Source organism: Callithrix jacchus, chromosome 2 (genome assembly GCF_049354715.1).
Source record: "Callithrix jacchus isolate 240 chromosome 2, calJac240_pri, whole genome shotgun sequence".
Classification (NCBI taxonomy): Eukaryota; Metazoa; Chordata; class Mammalia; order Primates; family Cebidae; genus Callithrix; species Callithrix jacchus.
Genome location: NC_133503.1, coordinates 115,215,144 through 115,238,441, shown reverse-complemented (window position 1 = coordinate 115,238,441; position 23,298 = coordinate 115,215,144). Strand labels below are relative to the sequence as shown.

Sequence of the window (23,298 nt, the reverse complement as noted above, 5' to 3'; positions counted from 1 at the left end):
AGAGAACACCACAAAGATATTCCTCAAGAAGAGCAACCCCAAGGCACATAATCATTAGATTCACCAGGATCAAAACAAAGGAGAAAAATACTAAGGGCAGCCAGAGAGAAAGGCCAGGTTACCCATAAAGGGAAGCCTATTAGACTTACAGCAGATCTCTCAGCGGAAACCCTACAAGCCAGAAGAGAGTGGGGGCCAATATTCAACATACCTAAAGAACAGATCTTTCAGCCTAGAATCTCATATCCTGCCAAACTAAGCTTCACAATTGAAGGAAAAATAAAATCTTTTATGAACAAGCAAGTACTCAGAGATTTTATTACCACCAGGCCTGCTTTACAAGAACTTCTGAAAGAAGCATTATACATAGAAACAAACAACCAGTATGAGCCTTTCTAAAAATATACCAAAAAGTAAAGAGCATCAACATAAAGAAGAATTTACATCAACGAATGGATAAAATAGCCAGTTAACATCAAATGGCAGTAACCCTAAATTTAAATCGACTAAATCTCCCAAAATCTAACGGTGTATCCAAAGATACACAAAGACTCAAAACAAAGGGTTGGAGAAAAATTTACCAACCAAATGGAGAGCAAAAATAAATAAATAAACAAAAAGCAGGAGTTGCAATTCTCACATTTGATAAAATAGATTTCAAAGCAACAAAGATACAGTGGTAAAAGGATCAATGTAACAATAAGAGATCTTAATACCCAGATACATAAGACCCATAATGAGATTTAGACTCAACGAGACAGAAAATTAATAAGGATATCCAGGACTTTAACTCAGATCCGGAACAAGTAAACTCAATAAATATTTATAGAGTTCTCCATTTTAAACACACAAAATATTGATCGGCCATTATTAATACCCATTTTTAGAATAAAGCAATATTCCTGTTCTCTCTCCCTCTTTTTCTTCCTCTTTCTTCCTCTTCTTCTCTCCTTTTTTTACTTTTCAACATCCTAGTTCCTCACCTCTACTCAATGCATTCCTCTGAACACCTGATTCCTTGTGATTCTCCCATCCCACTGAAACCTCCAAATAAATAAATAAATAAATAAATAATAAAATAAAATAAAATCACCAGAAGAGCTTTCAAACTGTATACTGTACCCATGACCAACACTATTTGTATTTTGGGGTGAGGCCCTAGGAATTTTTTCAGAAGCACCTAAGGTAATTCTAATATTCATCTTAGTGTAGACACCACTGCTCTGTTGAATCATATGATGCTCAATGTATCTTGCCTCATTGAGTCATACCTAACACTTGAACTTGGATTTAGGAAAATGAGGAGGAAAAATCACAAAGCACATGTTTTTTTTTTAATGTTGTGGTACTTTTTGGTATCTTAAATATAAAGAAGACATACTGTTTGTTGTTGTTATTAGAAAGCTTTTTTTAAAAATTGTACTTTAGGTTCTCGGGTACAGGTGCATATCATGCAGGATTGTTACACAGGTACATACATGGCAAGGTGGTTTGCTGCCTCCATCCCCCCATCACCTACATCTGGCATTTCTCCCCATATTATCCCTCCCCAACCTCCTCACCTCCTGCTAGCACCCCCGCCAACAGACCCCAGTGTGTGATGCTCCCCTCCCTGTGTCCATGTGTTCTCATTGTTCAACATGCACCTGTGAGTGAGAACATGCAGCATTGGATTTTCTGTTAAAAAAAAAAAAATTCTTTTCTTTGAGTTTTTTAGTGTATGGATCTCTGGATCCAAATGAACTTGTTTAGAAATCCATGGGGTGGGGCCTACAAATCTATGGTGTAAGAGGTTCTCCAGGTGAGTTTTACACACACTGTTTGAAATGCCTGGATGAAGGTAGTGTCCCTTGTCAGGTGTAAAGTCTATACTGAATTGATTAGATTCTTTCTAATAGACAACTGGCTGAAAACCAAACAGGAAAGAGAATACGACAACGAATTTTTGGTGATGAGAAGAGAGGGCTTCCCTCTCTCCAAGTGTCAGTGGAGGGTCCTCGGCAGTAGGAGCTCCTGGAAGTATCCTTAGGATTGATTTGTGGGGAAGGAGTCAAGCAATCATGAGTGCCATGTAGACTTTATAGACCTCCAGTCTGAACATATTTCAAAGTTCAGGTAAAAGGCCAAATCCTCCATAACTGATTGACCTGACCCCAGAGAGAAGTCACCTGTGCTTCTGAACTCCTCTGTAGAATTTGTCTACGCTTTTTTTTTTTTTTGAGACAGAGTCTTTCTCTGTCACCAGGCTGGAGCGCAATGGTGCAATCTCAGCTCACTGCATCCTCTGCCTCCCAGGTTCAAGTGATTCTTCTGTCTCAGCCTCCCGAGTAGCTGGGATTATAGGCATACATCACCATGCCCAGTTAATTTTTGTATTTTTAGTAGAGGCAGAGTTTCACCATGTTGGCCAGGATGGTCTCGATGTCTTGACCTCGTGATCTGCCCACCTTGGCCTCACAAAGTTCTGGAATTACAGGCATGAACCACTATGCCCAGCCAGAATTTGTCTGCACCTTTTAAGGACTAGGTAATGTATTCATTCTGTTAAAAATATTTATTGAGCACATACAATGTGCCAGACACATTGCAGGCATTGAGGCAGAGCAGTGAAATAAAAAGACACAAATTTTTACTCTTATGGAGCTTAGATTCTAGCAGGGGAAACAATTAAAAAGAAAAGTAAAATGTGTATTGACAGAGCAGAAGCATCACCATCTTGGACAAGCACTGCCATTTTAAAGTTCCCCTTGATCAAAAACCACCTAAATCCAACCCAAAGGGCATCAGCCTAATGGTTAATGTCAGCATGACCATTAACCACAAATGATATCTGCAACCAGAAACATTCCAACCCTAATACAAACCCCTCCCTGACCAGAGACAAGCCAGCCCCAATATAACCTCCCCTCCAACCAGAGAGATGTCAGCCCCAGGATAACTTCCCCTCTGACCAGAGACATTACAATTTCACAATAAACTTCTCCACACAGAAACATTCCAAGCCTGTGGTAATTTCTCTCACCTTGAACTCTTGATTACTCTTTGTATGAAAGAGTGCTCCTGACCAAATGCTCCTGAGAGGGCTCCAAAAGCCCCTCTCATACTTATTCTCCAAAATATACCCATATTGACTGTTGAGCCACTTTCTGTGTTTCTTAACTCTTTCTTTAACTCTTACATATATTAGGTAGGTAAACACTCAGAGGGAAATAGTAACAGGAAGTATGTGTCATATGAAAGGAAACAGTGGTTTTAGATAGCTGGGGGAGGGCTGTCTGAGAAAGTAACATTTAAGTAAAGTCCAGAAGCAAGTAAGGGGGTAAAGGGGGAATATCTAGGGAAAGTGCATTTAAGCAGAGGTAACAGCAAGGTCAAAGGCCCTGAGGCAAGGGCCTGCCAGTGTGCTCAAAGAATCATAAGGGGGCCACTGTGGCTGGAGGAAAGTAAGTAAGGGAAAGGGTAGCAGGAGATGGGATCAGCAGCTATGGAGGACCCTGTCACATCACCTCAGAAGGTTTTTCAGATCTTAGAAAAGTTTTGCCCTTTACTCTGAGCAAGATAGAAAATCTTGAAGGATTTTGAATACATGAGTTTCATATTCAGTCTTAACATTGACATCATTGACTATTTTGTTGAGAATAATTTATGAGAGGGGACAAGTTTGGTTTTAGAAAGCCATTGCAATAAGAAATGCATTAGAAAGACATTGCGATAATCCAGGGGAGAAAGAATGATGCCTTGGGCCAGCATAATGGTGGCTTGGACTAGCAGAGGAGGCAGCTAGAAACATCTGGATATATTTTAATGGTGGGGCAAACAAGTAGGACATGAGAGAAAGAGAGGGGTGAAGCAGGATTCCAAAGTTTGGGGCTTGAGCAAACCAGAAAAAGGCTATTGCCATTTACTGCAATGGGAAACACTATACAGGGGAGCAGGATTTTGGGGAAGAGGATCTGAAGGAACATCAGCTTATAGCCATTAGGTTGGGGGAGATCATCAAGGTAACAAGTGCAGAAGTCCAAGGATTGAGCTCTAGGGCATTTCAACATTCAGAAGTAGGTGAGAGATTCCCAAGGATGTGGGATTTTTCAGGAAAGGTCTAGGCAACTGAAATGATGGATCAACGACTCAGAAGTCAGGGATATGAACGAGAAATCCATGAAAAAAAGCAGCAGAAAAGTGGAAGAGAAGTAAAGGAAGAGTATCAGGGAGAAGACAGCTGTCAACTCTGTCAAAAGCTGCTAAGGGGGCAAGTAAGATGAGGACTGAGAATTAACCACTGGATTTACTGATAAACAGGTCAGAGGGGATCTTGACAAGAGAGCAGTATCAAGGGATAGATAGAAAGCCTCTACCCAGTGGCTCAGCATCAGGAGATTCTCTAGGACTTCTTTAAGAAGTATTTCAAGCACCTCTTAATTTAATGTATCAGTTGTGCTGAGATCATTGAGAAATGTAAGGAGAAATACAAGGATGGGGAAAAAAAAGCCCCTGTCCTCAAGAAACTTAATCTCTCTGTAGGGGAGAGGGTGAGCCCAGAGCTTGCTCTAAACCAAGGCAGCCAGGGCTACATTATATGGTCAAACAGTGTCATCATCCTGTGCTTCTCACGCTTCCTCAGACTTTCTTGGCTAAACCAAACCCTGATTAAATCCATCTCTCTGCTTACTCCTGCCTCTATCTGTACAGCAGAACATGGCTGGGGAAAACAGTGGTTCAAGAGCATCTTTGTCTACTTGGATTGCCCTAACAAAATACCAAACTGGCTGGCTTAAACAACAGAAACTCATTTTCTCACAGTTCTAAAGGCTCAGATGTCTAAAATCAAGGTACTGGCAGATTTGTTTCCTGGTGAGGCCCTCTTCCTGGCTTGCAGACCCTGCATCTTCACATGGCAGACGGCTAGCGATCTCTCTTTCTCCTTCCTTCTTTTTTATTTTTATTTTATTATTGTTTTTTGAGACAGGGTCTTGCTCTGTTACCCAGGAGAGACTGCAGTGGCGCAATCATAGCTCACTGCGGCTTTGACCTCCGAGGCTCAAGCAGTCCTCCCAGCTCAGCCTCAGCTGGGACTATAAGCACCCACTGCCACCATGCCCCGCTAACTTATTAAATTTTTTTGCAGCAATGAGGTCTCACTATGTTGTCCAGGCTGGTCTTGAACCCCTGGACTCAAGTGATCCTCCTGCTTCAGCCTCTTAAAGTGCTAGGATATAGGCATGACGGCGAGCCAGGATACCAAGACTCTTCTTCCTCCTCCTCCTACTTCTTTTAAGGCCACGGTTCTGTCAGACTGGGACCCCGCCCTATGACCTAATTTAAATACAACTACCTCAAAAAGGCCCTATCTCCACGTACAGTCACACTGGGGGTTAGGGCTTCAACATAAGAATGCAGAACACAAGGCCGGGCATGGTGGCTCAAGCCTATAATCCCAGCACTTTGGGAGGCCGAGGCGGGTGGATCACGAGGTCAAGAGATCAAGACCATCCTGGTCCACATGGTGAAACCCCGTCTCTACTAAAAATACAAGAAATTAGCTGGGCATGGTGGCGCGTGCCTGTAATCCCAGCTACTCAGGAGGCTGGGGCAGGAGAATTGCCTGAACCCAGGAGGCGGAGGTTGCGGTGAGCCGAGATCGCACCATTGCACTCCAGCCTGGGTAACAAGAGTGAAACTCCATCTCAAAAAAAAGAATGCAGAACACAATTTAGACTGTGGCAAAGATAGAAACTACAAAGAGAAAAATATAAGCAAGACTTCAGGGAATGTTTCTGTGCAGAAAAGGAACAAATTGAGTGATAGCTAGAAGGGGATATATTATAGGATCAAGAGAAGATTGTTTATTTGTTTTAAGGTGAGTGGGAGAAAAAATGTATGTTTACGTGCCAATGAGAATGAGCTAATTGAAAGGAAAGACAGGAAAATCCCTGGAGCAATGTCCTTGAATCGTTGAGAGGGAGTAAGATCTGAGGACCACTGGGCCATTGGCCCTAATTGAGGAGCACAGATGGTTCATCTGTTGAAACAAGAGGAGGCAGAATAATATATGGACACGGATGCACTAGATCATGGATAGATTTGGGGGTGGGGATGGAGCTTGTCAAAATTTCCTTCTGATTATTTCTGTTTTTTTGGAGAAGTAAAAAGGAAAGGTTAGCAGGTGACAGGGGAGTTGCTGGCAGTTTGAGGTCAGAGGAAAAGGCAAGAGAGTTATGTAGGCAAGTGGAAGAATGATTAACTAAGGAAATCTGATACTGTCATTGCCAGGAAGCGTTAAGGACCCACTTAAGGTTTGTGGGGGTGAATTTTGAGACCAGTCAACATAGTTGTATGTTTTCTCCCAGCCATGTTCTGCTGCAAAAATACAGGCAGAGTAAACAGAGAGATGGATTTAGGCTGAGTTTGGTTTAGCCAAGAAAGTTTGGGTTAGCCAAGGAGAAGAATGAGAAGCACAGGATGATGAAACTGTTTGACCATGTAATGTAGCCCTGGCTGCCTTGATTTAAGTCAGCTGTGAGCTCACCCCTCTCATCTACAGAGAAATGAAGTTTCTTGAGGAAAGGAGACTTTCAACATTTTCTTAATGTTCCCAGAACAATCAATGCCTTAAATTAGGAGATGCTGAGAATTGTTCTTAAATAAATGGTTCTAGAAATCTTAGAGAATACCCCGATGCTGAGTCAGTGGTAGAAGTTCCTAGAATGAGATCTGTGGCAACAGGAAACGGGCCAGTTACAAGCACTAGGAGATCGGCTGAAGCCATTCAGAAATAGTGCATGGAAACTGGCCTCTGGCTCCTTCCACAAGCAGGGCTTTTCACAGCTAAAGCACAAAGGCTTTCATTTATTCATTTAACAGCTATTGAGTCCCTACTAAGAAACCTACCTAGAAAATTCAATGAAACAAACATGGTTAGACCTAAGAGAACATGAGCTAATGTCTATTGAGTGTTTACTGTGCTCTAGCCCCTGTTTTAATAGCTTTACATGTCTGATTAATTTTCATAATCTTTTATTGCTATGGAATTATTAATATTGTGCTATTATCATCATCTATTTTAAAGGCGGAAGGCAGGATTATATCATTTTGCAAGACTATCCAGCTGGTAAGCAGCAGAGAGGAGAGATGAATTTGGCAGTCTGATGCCAGACTACCAAATTTCTAACTACTTTACCAGATGATCCATATCATCTCCCTCGAGACTAGAGAAGTTAATCACTCAGCTTGAGGGGAATGAAAATATGCCTTGCCTCAAAAATACCCCATTCACTGAAACAGCAACCCTAGTCTCTCCATTGGGTTCAAACATAGAATGGAACAGAATGGAAGTCAACCCCCCACACTTGAGTGGAATTCAGTATGGTGCATCCCAGGAGGAATGGTACGCAAGACTAAGAGTCAGCAGGCCGGAGGTCTGGTCAGTTTCACCAGTTTCTTCAGTGAGTCATTTGACTTCTCTGAACCTCCTTGTATTTTTATCTGTAAAATCAGGATATTCACACCTGTGCAGCCTCCCTTATAAGAATCGTGAGGTGAAACACAAAGAATGTCTCCTAAATATTAAGTACTAACCACATTAGAGATTATTAGAAGGCCAGAGAAGATAAAATCAGAATAGCACAAGGGAAGTTGAGAAGCTCTAAGGGAGACCCAAAGGATAGCTTATGAGCTCCTGAGACAACAGGTAGGAGGTGAGGCAAAAGTAAGAAAGGAAGCAAAGGGAGTTGAGGAGGACACAGCCTGCCAAGGACGACTGGCTGCTTTGGCCCATGGTTAGTTAAGGCCAGTTTAACAGAAGACACCCAAAGTACTGGCTGTCAGTGGCTCAAATACAGTTATGCATTGCTTGATAATGGTCAAACAATTGACAGGTTCTAAGAAATGTGTCAAGTGATTTCATCATTGTGTGATCGTCATAGAGAGCACTTACACAAACCTACATGGTTGGTAGGCTACCATATAGCCTACCAAACACCTAGGCTATATGGTATAGCCTATTGCTGTCACACCACTGCACTCCAGTCTGGGCAACAGAGCAAGACTCCATGCCAAAAAAAAAAAAGGGCAAAGGATCTAAATAGATATTTCTCAAAAGAAGGCATACAAATGGCCAACAGGTATATGAAAAAATGCTCAACTGCTCAACATCACTAATCATAAGGGAAATACAAGTCAAAACCACAATGAGATACCACCTCACCCCAGTTAGGATGCCTATTATCAAAAAGATAAAAGTTAACAAATGCTGATGAGAATGCAGGGAAAAGAGAACACTTATGCACTGTTGGTGGGCATGTGAATGAGTAGAGGCAATACGAAAATCACTGTAGAGGTTTCTCAAAAAACTAAACAGAGAACTAACATATGATCCAGCAGTCCCACTACTGGAAAGAAAATCAGTATATCAAAGGGACATCTGGATTACCACATTTACTGCAGTGCTATTCACAATAGCTGAGATATGGAATCAACCTAAATGTCCATCCATAGATGAATGGGTAAAGAAAATGTGGTTTATATGCCCAGTGGAATACTATTTAGCTATACAAAGGAATGAAATCCTGTCATTTGCAGCAATGTGGATGAGCCTAGAGGACATTATGTTAAGCAAAATAAGCCAAGAACAGAAAGATAAATACCTCATGTTCTTACCTACATGTGGCAGGAAAAAAAATTGAGCTCATGGAAATAGAGAACAGAATTGTGAGGCTGGGAAGGGCAGGGGGAGGAGAGAATGAGGAGACGGTATTAATGAAAACAAAATTACAGCTAGAAAGGAGACATGAGTTCTGGTGTTCTGCAGCACTGTAGGGTGAGAACCGTTAACTCTAATTTACTGTATATTTTCAAAAAGCTGAAAGAGAAGATTTTAAATGTTCACAACACAAAAAAATGATAAATCACTGAGGTGATGATATGCTAATCACCCTGATTTGGTCATTATACATTGTATATATGTATCTAAATATCACTCTGTATCCCATAAATATGTACAGTTATGTGTCAACTAAAAATAAAATAATAATAAAAAGTATAGTGTAGTAAATACATGAACCAGTAACATAGTTGTCTGTTATCATTAGCAACTATTATGCACTGTACATAACTGCACTTGCTATGCTTTTATACAACTGGCAGTGCATTCAGTTTGTTTACACCAGCATCACCACAAACATGTGAGTAATGCATTGCACTGGAATGTTATGATGGCCATAACATCACTAGGTAATAGGAATTTTTCTTCTTCACCAAAATCTTATGGGACCACCATCATATATGCAGTCTGTCATTGACAGTGCCTAACTGTACACTCCTTGTGTGAGTTAAAAGTGAGTACCCCTTTCTCAAGACTCTTTACTTTCATGTGAGAAAACTATCTTGACTTTCTTTGTTAAAATATTTTTTTGATATATACCCAAAAAATTTTTGTAACAAATATGAACATTCACAGTGTTACCATAAGCGTGGTGCCCCAGAGGGTTGTGTAGTGCACAACACATAATGTTTCTGTCTTAGATGACCCTCAACTCTGACTATCCCACATCATTGACCACCATGTCAAGATTATGTCTTTAGGTCTACATTAAACATATCATAGTATAAGGCCACTTTTAAGATTGAAATTGAACATTTTTAATTTCTGTGCTTTTATTAGCCCTAGAATAGGAAACATTTGAAGATTATGGGCTTCTGGGAAGGATTTTACTTACACATTTTAAACAAGTGGGAAGCTGTCTTAGTCCATTTTCTTCTGCTATAACAGAATACCATAATCTAGAGCCTGGCACGGTGGTTCACACCTGTAATCCCAGTAGTCTGGGAAGCTGAAGTGGGTGGATCACTTGAGGTTGGGAGTTCAAGACCAGCCTGGCCAACATAGTGAAATACCGTCTTTACTAAAAATACAAAAATTAGCCAGGCTTGGTGGTATATGCCTGTAGTCCCAGCTACTTGGGAGGCAGAGGCATGAGAATTGCTTGAACTTGAGAATCAGAGATTGCAGTGACCCCAAATCATACCACTGGACTCCATCCTGGGCAATAGAGTAAGACTCTCTCTCTCTCTCTCTCTCTCTCTCTCTCTCATATATATATATATATATTTATGTGTGTGTATGTGTGAATGTGTGTGTATACCATAGTCTGGGTATTTATTTGGCTCATGGTTCTGGAGGCTAGGAAAGGATAAATCTTTGTGTTACATCATAACATAGCAGAGGGAAATAGGCATGCAAGACAGAGAGAGAAACTAAGCCAAACTCATCCTTCTTATCAGGAGCCCACTCCTGGGATAACTAACTTATTCCCACAATAAGGGCTTTAATTCATTCATGAGGACACAACCCTCATTTCCTAATCACTTTTTAAAGCCTCCACCTCTTAATACTATTAGAATGGCAATTACATTTCAACGTAAGTTTTGGTGGAGACATTCAAACTAGAGCAGACATTAATAATATACATATATGTTATGTGTATTTTTGTGTTAAAATTGAATAGCCATTTATGTTTAGAGAAAAACATATTACAATTGTCCATTTTAGTAGGGCCCATTTTTCTAGCCAAATACCATGGATTAAAAGCTGAATTTAAGAAAAGAAAGAATCTCAAAAAGTTGTTAAGCAAGGTTAAATCCAGTTTTTCTTTCTCTCACAGACCTTGCGTATGTCTATTTCTTGGAAAATTGGCACCTTATGAAATAATCACTAATAATAGTTATCTTTTAGTGGATTCCTGGCATCGCCCTCAGCTGAGCACTGTAAGTACATTACTACATTTAATCCTCTCAGCCACCTTATGGGATCGATATTATTAGCTCATTTCACAGAGGAGAAAGCTGAGGCTTAAAGAAGTGATGTAATTTTGCTCCAAGTAAATAGCTGGTAGATTGAGGAGTCAGGGTTCCAACCCACTCTTTTGGAATCTGTAACCACCTGCTCTTAGTCACTGCTGTGTGTCAGTCTCCCTTGGCACAAGATAAAATGATGATTAGGGTAGTGTAATGAGCCTTTTGGACTGCTTGCAAACCAAACTACTGCATCTTTGAGTTTAAAGGGCTTAGTTTAGGACTAGGAGATATGCCACAGAAGCCAAAATCATGGGTGGCCTTTATCTGGGGGATAAAGTTTGTCACTCAGCATCCTGAATACTGTATGCCTTTAAACAAAGCAAATCTGATACCATAATGTGGACAATAACTTAGCCAAAGCATCATTTCTATATATGAAGGCCAAGTAGCATTAACAAACATGCAAATTCTAATTTTAAAATTCGGACATTTTAGAGCTAAAACAGTCCACTCCTTTTGGGCCAAGTAACTGAACAAAATCTTTCCCACAAAGGTGAAGTTCAGTATTTTTATTTCTTTAAAACTCTGACCCATGTCCTTTTTCATTAATGTTGCACTATCTGTGAGAGTCCCTTTGTGGCCCAGAAGAGTCAGTTTGCTCCCTAACACACTTAGAGAAAGATTTGGGAATACTGCAGCATATCATTTCCTCTTTGTGTAGCTTGATGATAACTGGTCTCTTTTCAAACTGTGAAGATGAAATCCGGAGAAGAGTATGAAATATCAGTTTAACAATGACCACTTCCTGCCCCATGAGACAAAGAAGTGAAGGGCTTAGTGATTTTTATGACGATGGGCACTACAGAAAATATTAAAAGCTTCTAAATCCCAGGGACTTCATGACTTTAATTGTGAGGGCCAGCCACATCGACATCACAGATCCTTCCTGCAGTCACAATGCTACTAAGTCACCCTTGGGAAGATGCCCCAGAATCAGAAAGATCTTAGTTAGGATGCAATTATGATTCCTTAGTACTCTGGCTTCCTGAGAAAAAATTTTAAAAATCACAGAGATTTTTTTTCAAAAATATCAAATCAACAAAAAATAAAGTGAAAAATCAAGCATCATGAATTCAGATACTTATGGACTATTCAAGGTCTCTAAATTTCTCCTACTTCACTACTTTTCTTATATTTATTTTTACATATAAACAATAAATCCCAATGAAGACCCTCAGAAGGTCTTCTTTGGTGCCATAGGGTAAGAACTTAAACAAATTTACGAGAAAAAGAAACACCATCAAAAAGTAAATGAAGGATATGAACAGACACTTCTCAAAAGAAGACATTTATGCAGTCAACAAACATGAAGAAAGCTAATCATCACTGGTCATTAGAGAAATGCAAATCAAAACCACAATGAGATGCCATCTCAGGCCAGTTAGAATAGCGATCATTAAAAAGTCAGGAAACAACAGATGCTGGAGAGGATGTGGAGAAATAGGAACACTTTTACACAGTTGGTGGGAGTGTAAATTAGTTCAGCCATTGTGGGTGACAGTGTGGTGATTCCTCGAAGATCTAGAACCAGAAATACCATTTGATCCAGCAATCCCATTACTGGGTATGTATCCAAAGGATTATAAATCATTCCACTGTAAAGACACATGCACACATATGTTTACTGCGGCACTGTTCACAATAGCAAAGACTTGAAAGCAACCCAAATGCCCATCTATGTTAGACTGGATAAAGAAAATGTGGCACACATATGCCATGGAATACTATGCAGCCATAAAAAAGGATGAGTTCATGTCCTTTGCAGGGACATGGATGAAGCTGGAAACCATTGTTCTCAGCAAACTAACACAGGAACAGAAAACCAACCACTGCATGTTCTCACTCATAAGTGGGAGTTGAACAATGAGAACACATGGACACAGGAAAGGGAACATCACATACCTGGGCCTACAGGGTGTGGGAGGCTAGGGAAGTGATAGCATTAGGAGAAAATAGCTAATGTAGATGACAGGTTGATGGACGCAGAAAACCACCTTGGTACGTGTATACCTATGTAACAAACCTGCACATTCTGCACATGTATCCTAGAACTTAAAGTATAATAAAAAAAATTATTCTCTATTATTTTAGAGTTGTTTGATCTTAACAAAGTTTCTAAATGTCTTATAGAATTATCTGTAAAGATATTTTTCTAGCTAACTATAGATGTTATGGGGGGGATGGGGGAGAATTGGGGTAAGAGAGGAAGGGGAAGTGTAAAACAAATTGAAAGCTTCCCTTTAAGGTAAGCCATATGTACAGAAACTGCCCTCAATTAAAAAAAATTCACAGCACTGCAGAAATTGCACTTGCCATAGATCCTGACCTGATTCAGCATTCTGGTTACCTAGATACGGATGTAAACAAAAGTGCCTCTCCAACTGTGACTGCGGAAGAACAGCCAGATGAACCTGATGGCCCTCTTCCTGGCTCAGCCAATGACCAAGAAAAGAAAGCAAGTACTTTTCAATCTTCACATTAAAATTAGAATACTTTGCTCAGCTTTTCTAAAGCTTAGAGTGCTTAGAGAGTTTAAGAAGTCCTGGAAGATTAGTTCTCACACATTTCCTGTTTGTTCTGTCTTGGCAAAATGACTGCTGACAACACAGCTGAAAAGAAAAATGGCCTCAATTTACAAATTCATTAATTAGACTGATTTTTAATACATGGGGCAAAAATGTTTTGAGTTAATCATGATGTATTTTTATGTAGATTCAAAAGGAACCATGATAAACTCAAGGTGCAGACTTTATCTCTAACATAAAAACAGTATAGCTAAATAGAATATTCCTTAGAATTTGTGATATTTCTCCATTAGCTAAAAAGAATATTTTTTAAAGTAAACAGTGTTTTTAGACTGTTTTTGTACTTCTCTTAACACCTTGTAATTTATATAACAAGAGGCAGATGCCGTGTCATGTTACATAAAGAACTAGCACAATATGAAACATTGATTTTCAGTAGGTATTATATAGGCTGTACCACATACGAGCTGTGGGACTTTGGAATGATTACTTAACCTCTCTGTTTCTTTTTCTGTAAAATGGGTGCATTAGGCTTATCATGCAAAGTTATTGTGGGTTTGAATGAGTCACTTAAGTAAGTGCTTAACAAGTAAGTAGGAAGGTCTATTGTATGATTATCATCATCATCTATATGATCTTGGGTAAGTCCAGTACTTCTCTGATCCTGAAAATCTTCACCTATAAAAAATAATCATCTTTATTTCTTTCCATAGTAAGGGTTTCAGCTACTTAAGGTAACTAATGTCATCCTTACACTAATGTAAAGGTAATGATACCACTTTGTAAGGCATCATGTCAAATAAAATTATGTCATATACAAAAAAGTATTTTGTAGCACATAAAACCAAAAAGCTATAACATATTAAAGTATTATTATGAAATGAATAAAAACTGATACATGAGAAAAAAATTCCCATAGTAGCCATCAAGTTGTTTGATTGTGAGACAATTTTTAAATATAATAACATGCTAGTTTGTAGGAATGAGGACAAAACAGAACTCCTATGCTTAATTAGCAAAGATATAAAATATAAATACTGTCTTAGATTAAAAGACAGTATTTAAATTAAACCCTAAAAATTACAATTAAAAATATGCACCAAAAGCCAACATTAATGGCTCTTGTTCTAGGTAGCAAAACTACAAGTGAGGATTTTATTCTGTATCTTTAACCATTTTATATTTTTCCAATATTCCTCCATTGTTGGGCTTAACATTTGTCACTTAAAAAGTGTGTGTTGTAGGTGTGCTTTTAAGAAGATGCTACTTATGGTCTTTCAAATAAGACTTAAAAATCAATAAAGTAAAAATAAAACATAAATTTAATTGTTACACTCCAGAAGGAGAAAGGAGTTAGTGCCTTTAGACACAGTATTCGTCTTACACTTTAATTCCACAAATACTTGGAGAGGGCTACTGTTTGCAAACCTATAAGGAAGTACCAATCTGGTTGCTGAGGAAATACCAGAAATAGACCCCCCCACAGACCAGAGGGAGCAGTGGAAAGGTGGCCAGGAAAGAACTGACAATGAAGTGGGTGAGGGTCTCAGAACCCAGTACTGTTCCAGTGGGAAACAGGAGTGAAAATGCCCCATGGCAGAAGGCATCAGGACCTCTGAGACTTAGGACCGTTTCCATAATGTGGGTACCTGAGTACCCAGTGAATCTGTAGATCCATTCTCTAGGGTAAGATGTAGCTTAGCAGCATCAGACCCATTGCAGACCCCATTCAGTAATGGGGGGAGGGTAAAGCTCTCTCCCCAGGGCTCACAGAAGCCTCCAGCTTGTGCTGCCTGCCCACCACCAAGAGGGCTGGGTCAGGAGAGACAGTCAGGCATTCTTTATTAGTGTCCTTGATAATGAACTTAACATTTTTTCTTTAAGTGTTTTTGGAGGATGGAAGTATCCAATTAAGTTTCTTAGAACTTAAGAAGTAGTAATTCCTTGGGCATTTGAAAAAGGAATGCTTTCTGTATGTGAGTCTTAGCCTATGCTGCCCACCGTTACAGTACACAGTAACATAAAGCAGGAAAAAATATCCTAGGAATACATTTTGTTAAAGTTTTTAACTGAGGTGGAATACCACTCATATTCTCCATATTGGCTCCAGTTCAGCAATAGGCTATTAAAATTAGGATCAATCTGTCTTATTTTTTAAACTTAAAAGAATATTAGAATTTAAGGCATTTTGGGGATACGCAAAACAGTGAGTACATTGGGTATCTTATTTCCTGTCATAAAAATGCTGCAAATTATCAACTTTCAGGAAAATAGAATTTTCTAGTAGTAGCATTTTATTGAATTAGAAGTTATCAGTTAAATGTACATGTGACCAGCTATACTTAATGTTAGTAAATTATGTATATGACTGTGCTCTAAATAATAATCTGATATCCAGGTACTTGGACAGGTTTGTTTTCTAGTTTAGAGGTTTGATTTTGAAAATGAGGTGTCTCTCCTTAGAAATCACAATGTTAGGAATCATTCACTCTGTGAAGACATGTTTAGTAACTGAGTCAATAATCATTAGATATTTCATTTAAAGATTATCTAAGAATAATTTATGGCTTTGGCTTTTCCAGAAAGGGTTTCTTGACTGATACCAAATCTATGAAATACAACTCTCTAGTATCTCCACAGAACTTAATTTTGGTTTTAGTCATTAGCAATACAAAGGGGGCATGCGTAAGATTAACTGGGCTGATTATCTGGTCGATGGTATATATTTTGTTTAAAATTAAAATACTTTAAAGATAAATTGGATAAAAGTAATCTGTAAAGAAACGGATGATATATTCTGAATCTGTAACGTTTGTTTTAGGTAAGACTATCTCCAGCCAAAATGTCAAGCAAGAATTCTGCAGATCTAGTTGAATATGTTGACAAGTAAGTGTGTAAATTACAACTAGTTTTAACTATTAACTGCATAACTGTGACAAATTTCACACGAAAAAAACCCTGCATTTAATTATTCAGTCAGAGACTAATGTGCCTGAAAGAGACCTTTAAGTTCTCTGCGTTCAGAAGAGACAAAATCGTGTCAGAAAGACAAACCTCCTGACCCTGCTCCTTTCTGATTGACAGAACACGCCGATTTAACTATCTTTTCTTTAAATTACCTCTATAGGTTCCCATAGATTTACATGAAAAGCAATGCAACATATTTTGTATTGCGACAATATCAAACATATATAGCTAACATGACTTCAAGTAAACCTGTTAACATTTCATGATAAAAACTCAGGAAATGTTGAAATGTATTTCATTAATCACCAGAAAATGTTTCTGCTGTTTACAGTGCCATACCTGGAGTTCACCCAGGAAAGGTGTACTGCAGAGAAACAACTCTGGGCACTTGGAAATAGAGTAACACACTATTAACACGTGCACATTGTCAAAAATACCCGAGAATGCCAGTTGATGAAGGTGGCATTGCAGAGGCAATGCATATCAATTTGAGTTGTTTTCTATTCTATATGTCAAAGCAGGATTTGGTCTAATGCTGCCATTCACGTTTTCAGGGCACTGGGGATTTAGTCTCAGTCCTTCTACTACTTTGCTGTGTGATGTTAGTCAGTCCCATAAAGTCTCTGAGCTTTAGTTTTTTCATTTAAAAAACAAAGAAGTTGGACTAGAAACTTCATAGAATTTACTGAAGCTTTGAAATAATTCTGATTTTAATAATCATGACTAAAGAAGAAAAAAATGGCCAAATGAATGAAATGAGCTTATTTGAAGAGAAAAATCTGAATACATATTAAACTTTGATTTTTTAAAAAAATTATCTTTAACAATTAAGATGATAAAATATCTTCACTAATTTTTACTTCATTTTTTCCACAAGAATTCCCCTGTCCCTTGGCCAGTGAAATTTAGTACATTCCAAACAGTTCAATCACAGCATCTCAGCCCCTTTTTTCATGTTCCCCATGACTTGTATTTGTTTATATAACTATGAGTCTAGAATTTAGAAAAAAATTAAACCAAGCATGGGGAAAATATGTTTTAAATGTTTAAAAAATGCAATATTTGGATAGATGACATTATTTTCTGAGTTGAGGACAATGAATGTAGTATGCACAAAAATAATTATTATAAATAAATATATTAGCTACCCTCATCTTCCAAGGAGAAATGGGAAACTTGTCCCTACCTGACTCTCTACATGACAAATGGAAAATAAAAGTCATTCTTCTGATCTGTCAAATTCTATTACAAACACACGTGGATTTCTTTAGCTCAAACTGGTGACCTACATTCCAGGAGATGAGAAAATAAATTCCTGGAAAATGGTAATAAACTAAAGCATTCTAAGATAAACTTTTTAGATTTCTTGGCTTTCAGATAAATTAAAATGAAGACAAAGAGGAAAGAATAGTCTGTAATGCAAAGCAAAAGCATGATAAAGATTACTTGACTCTAACATTTATTTCCACCTTGATCTCTCTCTTATCCCTTCTCTTACTATCTAAACTATATATCTAGAACTTTCTATTTATGACCTCACATTGTTAATTCTCTTCTGGTCTTTCTCTTCTCATCTCTCAGAAGAGGCTGCAAACTTCCTAAAGGCAGGCACTCTACGACCTTATGATTTTTGATACCCCTCCAGTAGTTTATCATGGTGTACTTGATGAACTATATTTGACAGACTTAATGGAGAATAACGGTAGAACAACTGAATCATTAGAGCTCTGCTTAAAGCAGCTGATTAACTGGAAAAGCAAAATCGCATTTGGGCATTTCGGTAATCACTGTGGACATTTTGAATTGATGTGTTTAATCCAATAAAATTAAAATAAAGAGCAATGGTTTTTAAAATAACTTCACTGGCTGGGCACAGTGGCTCACATCTATAATCCCAGCACTTTGGGAGGCCGAGGTGGGCAGATCACCTGAGATCAGAAGTTCAAGACCAACCTGGCCAAGATGGTGAAACCCCGTCTCTACTAAAAATGCAAAAATTAACCAAGTGTGGTAACACACACCTGTAATCCCAGCTACTCCGGAGGCTGAGGCAGGAGAATCACTTAAACTCGGGAGGTGGAGGTTGCAGTGAATGGAGATCACATCACTGCACTCCTGCTTGGGTGACAGAGTGAAACTCCATGTCTAAATAAATACATAAATACATGAAATAAAAAACCTCACCCTTCAACTCAAGTTTTCATTGGGTGACAACAAGTGGATTGACATGAAGAGTACTTAAGTAAGGGTCATTATCAACTCATTAAATGGGCTGAATATGTATTACAGGTTTTCAGAGGTTTGGTCTTAAAACCTATATGGGTATATTTACAAGTAATACTGTCAGCAAAGTATAACAACACAGAAAGTAAAAATCCAGGAACAAAAGAGGTAATTCCCAGCCAATGAAAAAGCTAGTGCTAGAGACATGCACGTTTAAGAGACAGGCAGATAGGGTGTGTTTTTACAAAGCCCTTCCTGCCTCAGACAGCTGGAGCAGCATCCAAGCATTATTAGTACTTGATAAATGTTAGGTCATAATAATCCATGGGACAGGGTGAGAAGGGATGCTTGCAGTCTTTGATAGGACAATTATGGTAACATTCTGTTAAAGGTAACAAATAATTCTGATTTCCACATGTGTTCATTGATTCACAATGAGCAGACATCCACTAATTTTATTACAGTGTATCCAATGCTCATTTAACTGAGCAGAAAAGTACCTAGAGCTTTTTTTTTCTGATTCTTCTGCTGCTGCAGTCGTGGAAGGAGCACTAAATGGAGACCAGGGCACCTCAGGCACTCTTGAATTTGCCTCTAAACAGCTATATGACCTTAAGAAAAAGAAAATTTCTTCCCTGGCAGTATCTGCCTGTGCTATAAAATGGGGTGGGGGGGTTCGAGTGATCAGTGATGAGCACCTGCTACTTCTCAACTCTGCCTGCAATTTCTCATCAACATTCTCCTATGAAATAAAGTAAGTGGTTAAGCTTTAGGAATGTACATTATTCTGCCATGGGATTTAATTTTTAATGGAAAATAAATTCTGCCCATAAGTATCTTTCTTTTCTTTAACTGACTCTCCTGGGGGTGGGGGAAGTTTTTCCCCATGGAAAAAAATATTTTCTAAGGTCTCTTTCATTCTTATAATTCTTTGATCTTCAAAAACTGGTTGTCACCTTTTACTTACTTAATATATATTTATTAAGCATGTGCTATGTGCCAAGAACATGCTAGGCACTTGAAGAGACACCTGTGAACAAGACAGACAAAGATTCTCAAATGTGAAAATAATTTGACAAGAAGCTCCCTCGGGGAGCTATCTTATAATGCGTTTGGAGCCATTCTAGCAGGAAGGAGAGAAATGAATTATTAGATAGCTAACCGGAGTAGGCTCATTAAGAAGTTGGCATTTGAGAAAAGACCAGGAAGTGAGGAATTTGGCCATGAGAACATCTGGGGGAAGAGCAAACTTTCTAAGGCAGGAACAGTTTTATGGTCACAGGAACAGAAAGCGGGCAAGGATGGCTGGAGTGAAAAGGAGGAAAATATAAATTTGAACTATGATAGCATCTGGGATTCTGTTTGACAGTCTCTGGAGAGAATGAATCCTGAGTTTTTGCTGCCCGTGGAGCCAGTTCCAACTTTCCTGAACAAAAAGGAGACCAAGGAAATAAGGTTTTATATTGGGGAGTTTTCCAGGCTGGGCTACAGCCAATATCTATCTCAGGAATTATCTCGAGTACATTTTGTGAAGATGGGGGTCTGGCTGACAGCCAAAGAACTGTATTTAAAATTTGGATACATAAAACTTTCAGCAAGTCAAATGGGCAAAATAATAAATGATTAATGACTTCCCTTCTTGAGTGGAATATGGAATTCAGGGTCTGAAAAAATTCATTTTCAAGCTTTTTCTTAGCACCATGGCAGACATTTTATTATTCTGTGATGCATTGCTTTTGTTGCTACATGATGAAGACAGATATTTCACATTACAATACATGAGAAAAGAAGACAAAACTCTGTTGGTAGAACTTTCTATGGATAGATCATGTGAGGTTGGATGGCACTGCTGTCAGCCACAGTGCAGTCTTTTACTCTCTCTCTTTCTCTTTTCATGCCCCCCGCCCACCTGTGATGGGCAAGGCTCTGCTGTGAGTGGACACAGTCACAGAAATTGGACATTACCCGTGGTGACCCCCAGTTAGTGAGGGCAGGGGCTGCCCAAATGATGTTTAGTCCCTCTCAGGAGGTTGTCTAGATTCTTGCCCCATTTGAGACCTTCTGCTCAAGTGTGAGAACTCCACTGAGGTCGGGCTGATGCGGATCTTAGTTCTCCAGAGCAGAGAGGGAGCCCTTTCCAAACTCTGGGCCTCTGAGAAGACCCTTAGGACTCCAAGAAGAGGTGTAAGCCAGGCAGGAAAGGTGAATTGGTGAAAAATTACATGATATTGGCAGCAAGTTACATATTAAGAAGCTGAGGGAAAGACATACCTTTCTCCTCTGAGAAAAGTGCAAATGTAACAGGAAGAGCCACTAACTAGCCTAAGCAAAGCTGCTGTGATAAAAGAGAAGGGGAGAGGTTAAAATGTTTCCCTGCTGTGTTACTGAGAGCTGCCAAGCTGGTTTCCTCCTAAGTAGAGACCAATTTTATTTATGCCACAGGGTAGTGGCAGGAATGCAATGAAAATGATACCTTGACTATAAGCACTAAATAGAAATAAGATAGTGTTGGAATAAATTCCCTACATTTCTTCTGGGCTAGGAACTCCCTGCCACAAACTGGGTGGCTTTAAACAATAGAAATGTGTGACCTCACAATTCTGGAGGTTGGAAGTCCAAAATCAAAGTGCCAGCAGAATTGGTTCCTTCTGAGGGCTCCGAGGGGAATCTGTTCTTTGTCTTCCGCCTAACATTTGGTGACTGCTGGGAGTCCCTGGCACTCCTTGGCTTGTAGATGTGCCACTCCAATCTCTGCCTCCATCTTCACATGGTGTCTCTCTGATTCTGTCTTCATTCAGCCATCTTCACATATATACATACATACATGCACACAAACACACACACACATACATACATATATATATACACACAAACACACATGCGTGCATGCACACACATACACATATAAACACACATAAATGCATACACATACATATATGTAGCCATCTTCATATACATACATACACCCATATGTACACACATACATACATACACACGCATGTAGCCATCTTCACACACACATACATATATACATACACACATACAGCCATCTTCACATTCATACACACATATACATACATACCGCCAATCTTCACATACACACATATATACATAGACACACATATATGCATACATACATACAGTCGTCTTCACAAATATACACACATACACACAGCCATGTTCACATCGACACCAGCCATGCTGGATTATGGGCCCCCCTCCTCCAGTAGGACCTCACCTTAACTAATTATATCTGCAAGACCCTGTTTCCAAATAAGGTCACATACTGAGATATTGAGCTTTAAGACTTCCACATTTCTTTTTGGGGAACACAGTTCAATCCATAACAGCATTTAATAATTATAAATAATTATAAGAACACACATGTATGACACTGTACAAGACATATTTATAAGGCATTGCAAAGTATTTCAGGTACGCATCCTTTAACTTGATCTCCTCAGCCAGGTGGGAGGGTCAGGAGTCATTCTCTCCACAGGACAGAAAGGGAGCCCTCTTCTGGGCAACCTCTGAGAAGTTGAAGGTAGCATGTGGCAGAGATAGAACTTGAACCCAGGTCTTCTGACTCTGAGTACAGAATTCTTTCCCCTGGATACTCACATTAAACACTCCCCCACCCCTACCCCCAGAGAGCTAGTTAATATGGGAAGGTATCTCAAGAGGGCCAAAATGCTACAGGAGCTCCCAACATCATCAAAACAATTGGCTACTGCAGTTTGCATATGCTTTACCTGTAAGTATGACCCAAACATCCACCCTGCCCTCACTGACAGAGGGACTTTATGTGGAAACTGTCAACCTCGATGCCACCACGTGAAGGAAAACCAATCATACCAGGCACAATACTCATTCTGCAATCTTATTTAAAAATTCTACCAAACATGAGCAGCCTGTCTCATAGAGCTCATCACTTTTCATTGGAAAAGAATCACAACTCGTTCTTTCTCCAGTCTCTTCTGAACTGTGCCACTAAATGGAGTTGTCTCTTTTTGGGCCCTTCCTGGTGCTCTGCGCTGGCCCAGCCTCTTGGCCTGGTGTATTTTCTCCTGGACAGGGCTCACCAGAACTCAAATTGCCTGCCTCACCCCCCAGAGCATTCAGCCCTACCTAAAACTCAGCAATGGAGGCTTCTCCGGCTACAAACATCCATCTGCCAGGATGGTTATAAACAAGCAACACAGCTACTATAGAAAATGTTTTTTTCTATTTCATCACTCCCCACACACACTCACAGATTATTTTTGTGAGGCATCAATATATTCTCTGAGATTTCACTTTAGATTTTTGTGTGTGTGGGACTCTGCACTCAGACTAACAAGTCATATATTAGATCTCATAAAAATGTTGAAATTTTTCTTCAGTATGCCTTTTTGTGTTCTAGAAAAGGGTTTAAATTTTCTAATTTGATGTCTGAGTATTACAGGTTGCCAAAATGGTTATCAGAATCTCCACAGTAAATTTAGGGCTCTATTCACAAGAACAGAACAGGCAGGGAAGTGAGAGGCTCCATGTACCGGCTGGTCTGCCAGCTACAGCACAGCTGGTGTAAGTCACACCGAATTACAGAAAAATAGAACTCAGAGTTTGTGGAAAATCTGTTCAGATTCAGTTGTCAGCTACATAATCAATGATCTAAGTGAAGCCCAAATCTCTTTCCGAAAAGGCCCCCTAGGAATTTTTCCTCCTGTGATTAGTGACTCCATCTGCAGTA

At 39.2% G+C, this 23,298-nt stretch overlaps 1 protein-coding gene across 1 annotated transcript in view; it reads left to right on the top strand.

The window, feature by feature from the left end:
- Window positions 1-4,112: 4,112 nt before the first annotated feature.
- Window positions 4,113-23,298, top strand: part of FAM81B (family with sequence similarity 81 member B) — a 72,883-nt gene continuing 53,697 nt past the window's right edge. The window contains exons 1-3 of the mRNA XM_035291898.3: window positions 4,113-4,249; window positions 13,144-13,306; window positions 16,198-16,262. Coding sequence (XP_035147789.3) covers window positions 4,113-4,249; window positions 13,144-13,306; window positions 16,198-16,262 — 365 coding nt within the window. The remainder of the gene's footprint in view (window positions 4,250-13,143; window positions 13,307-16,197; window positions 16,263-23,298) is intronic.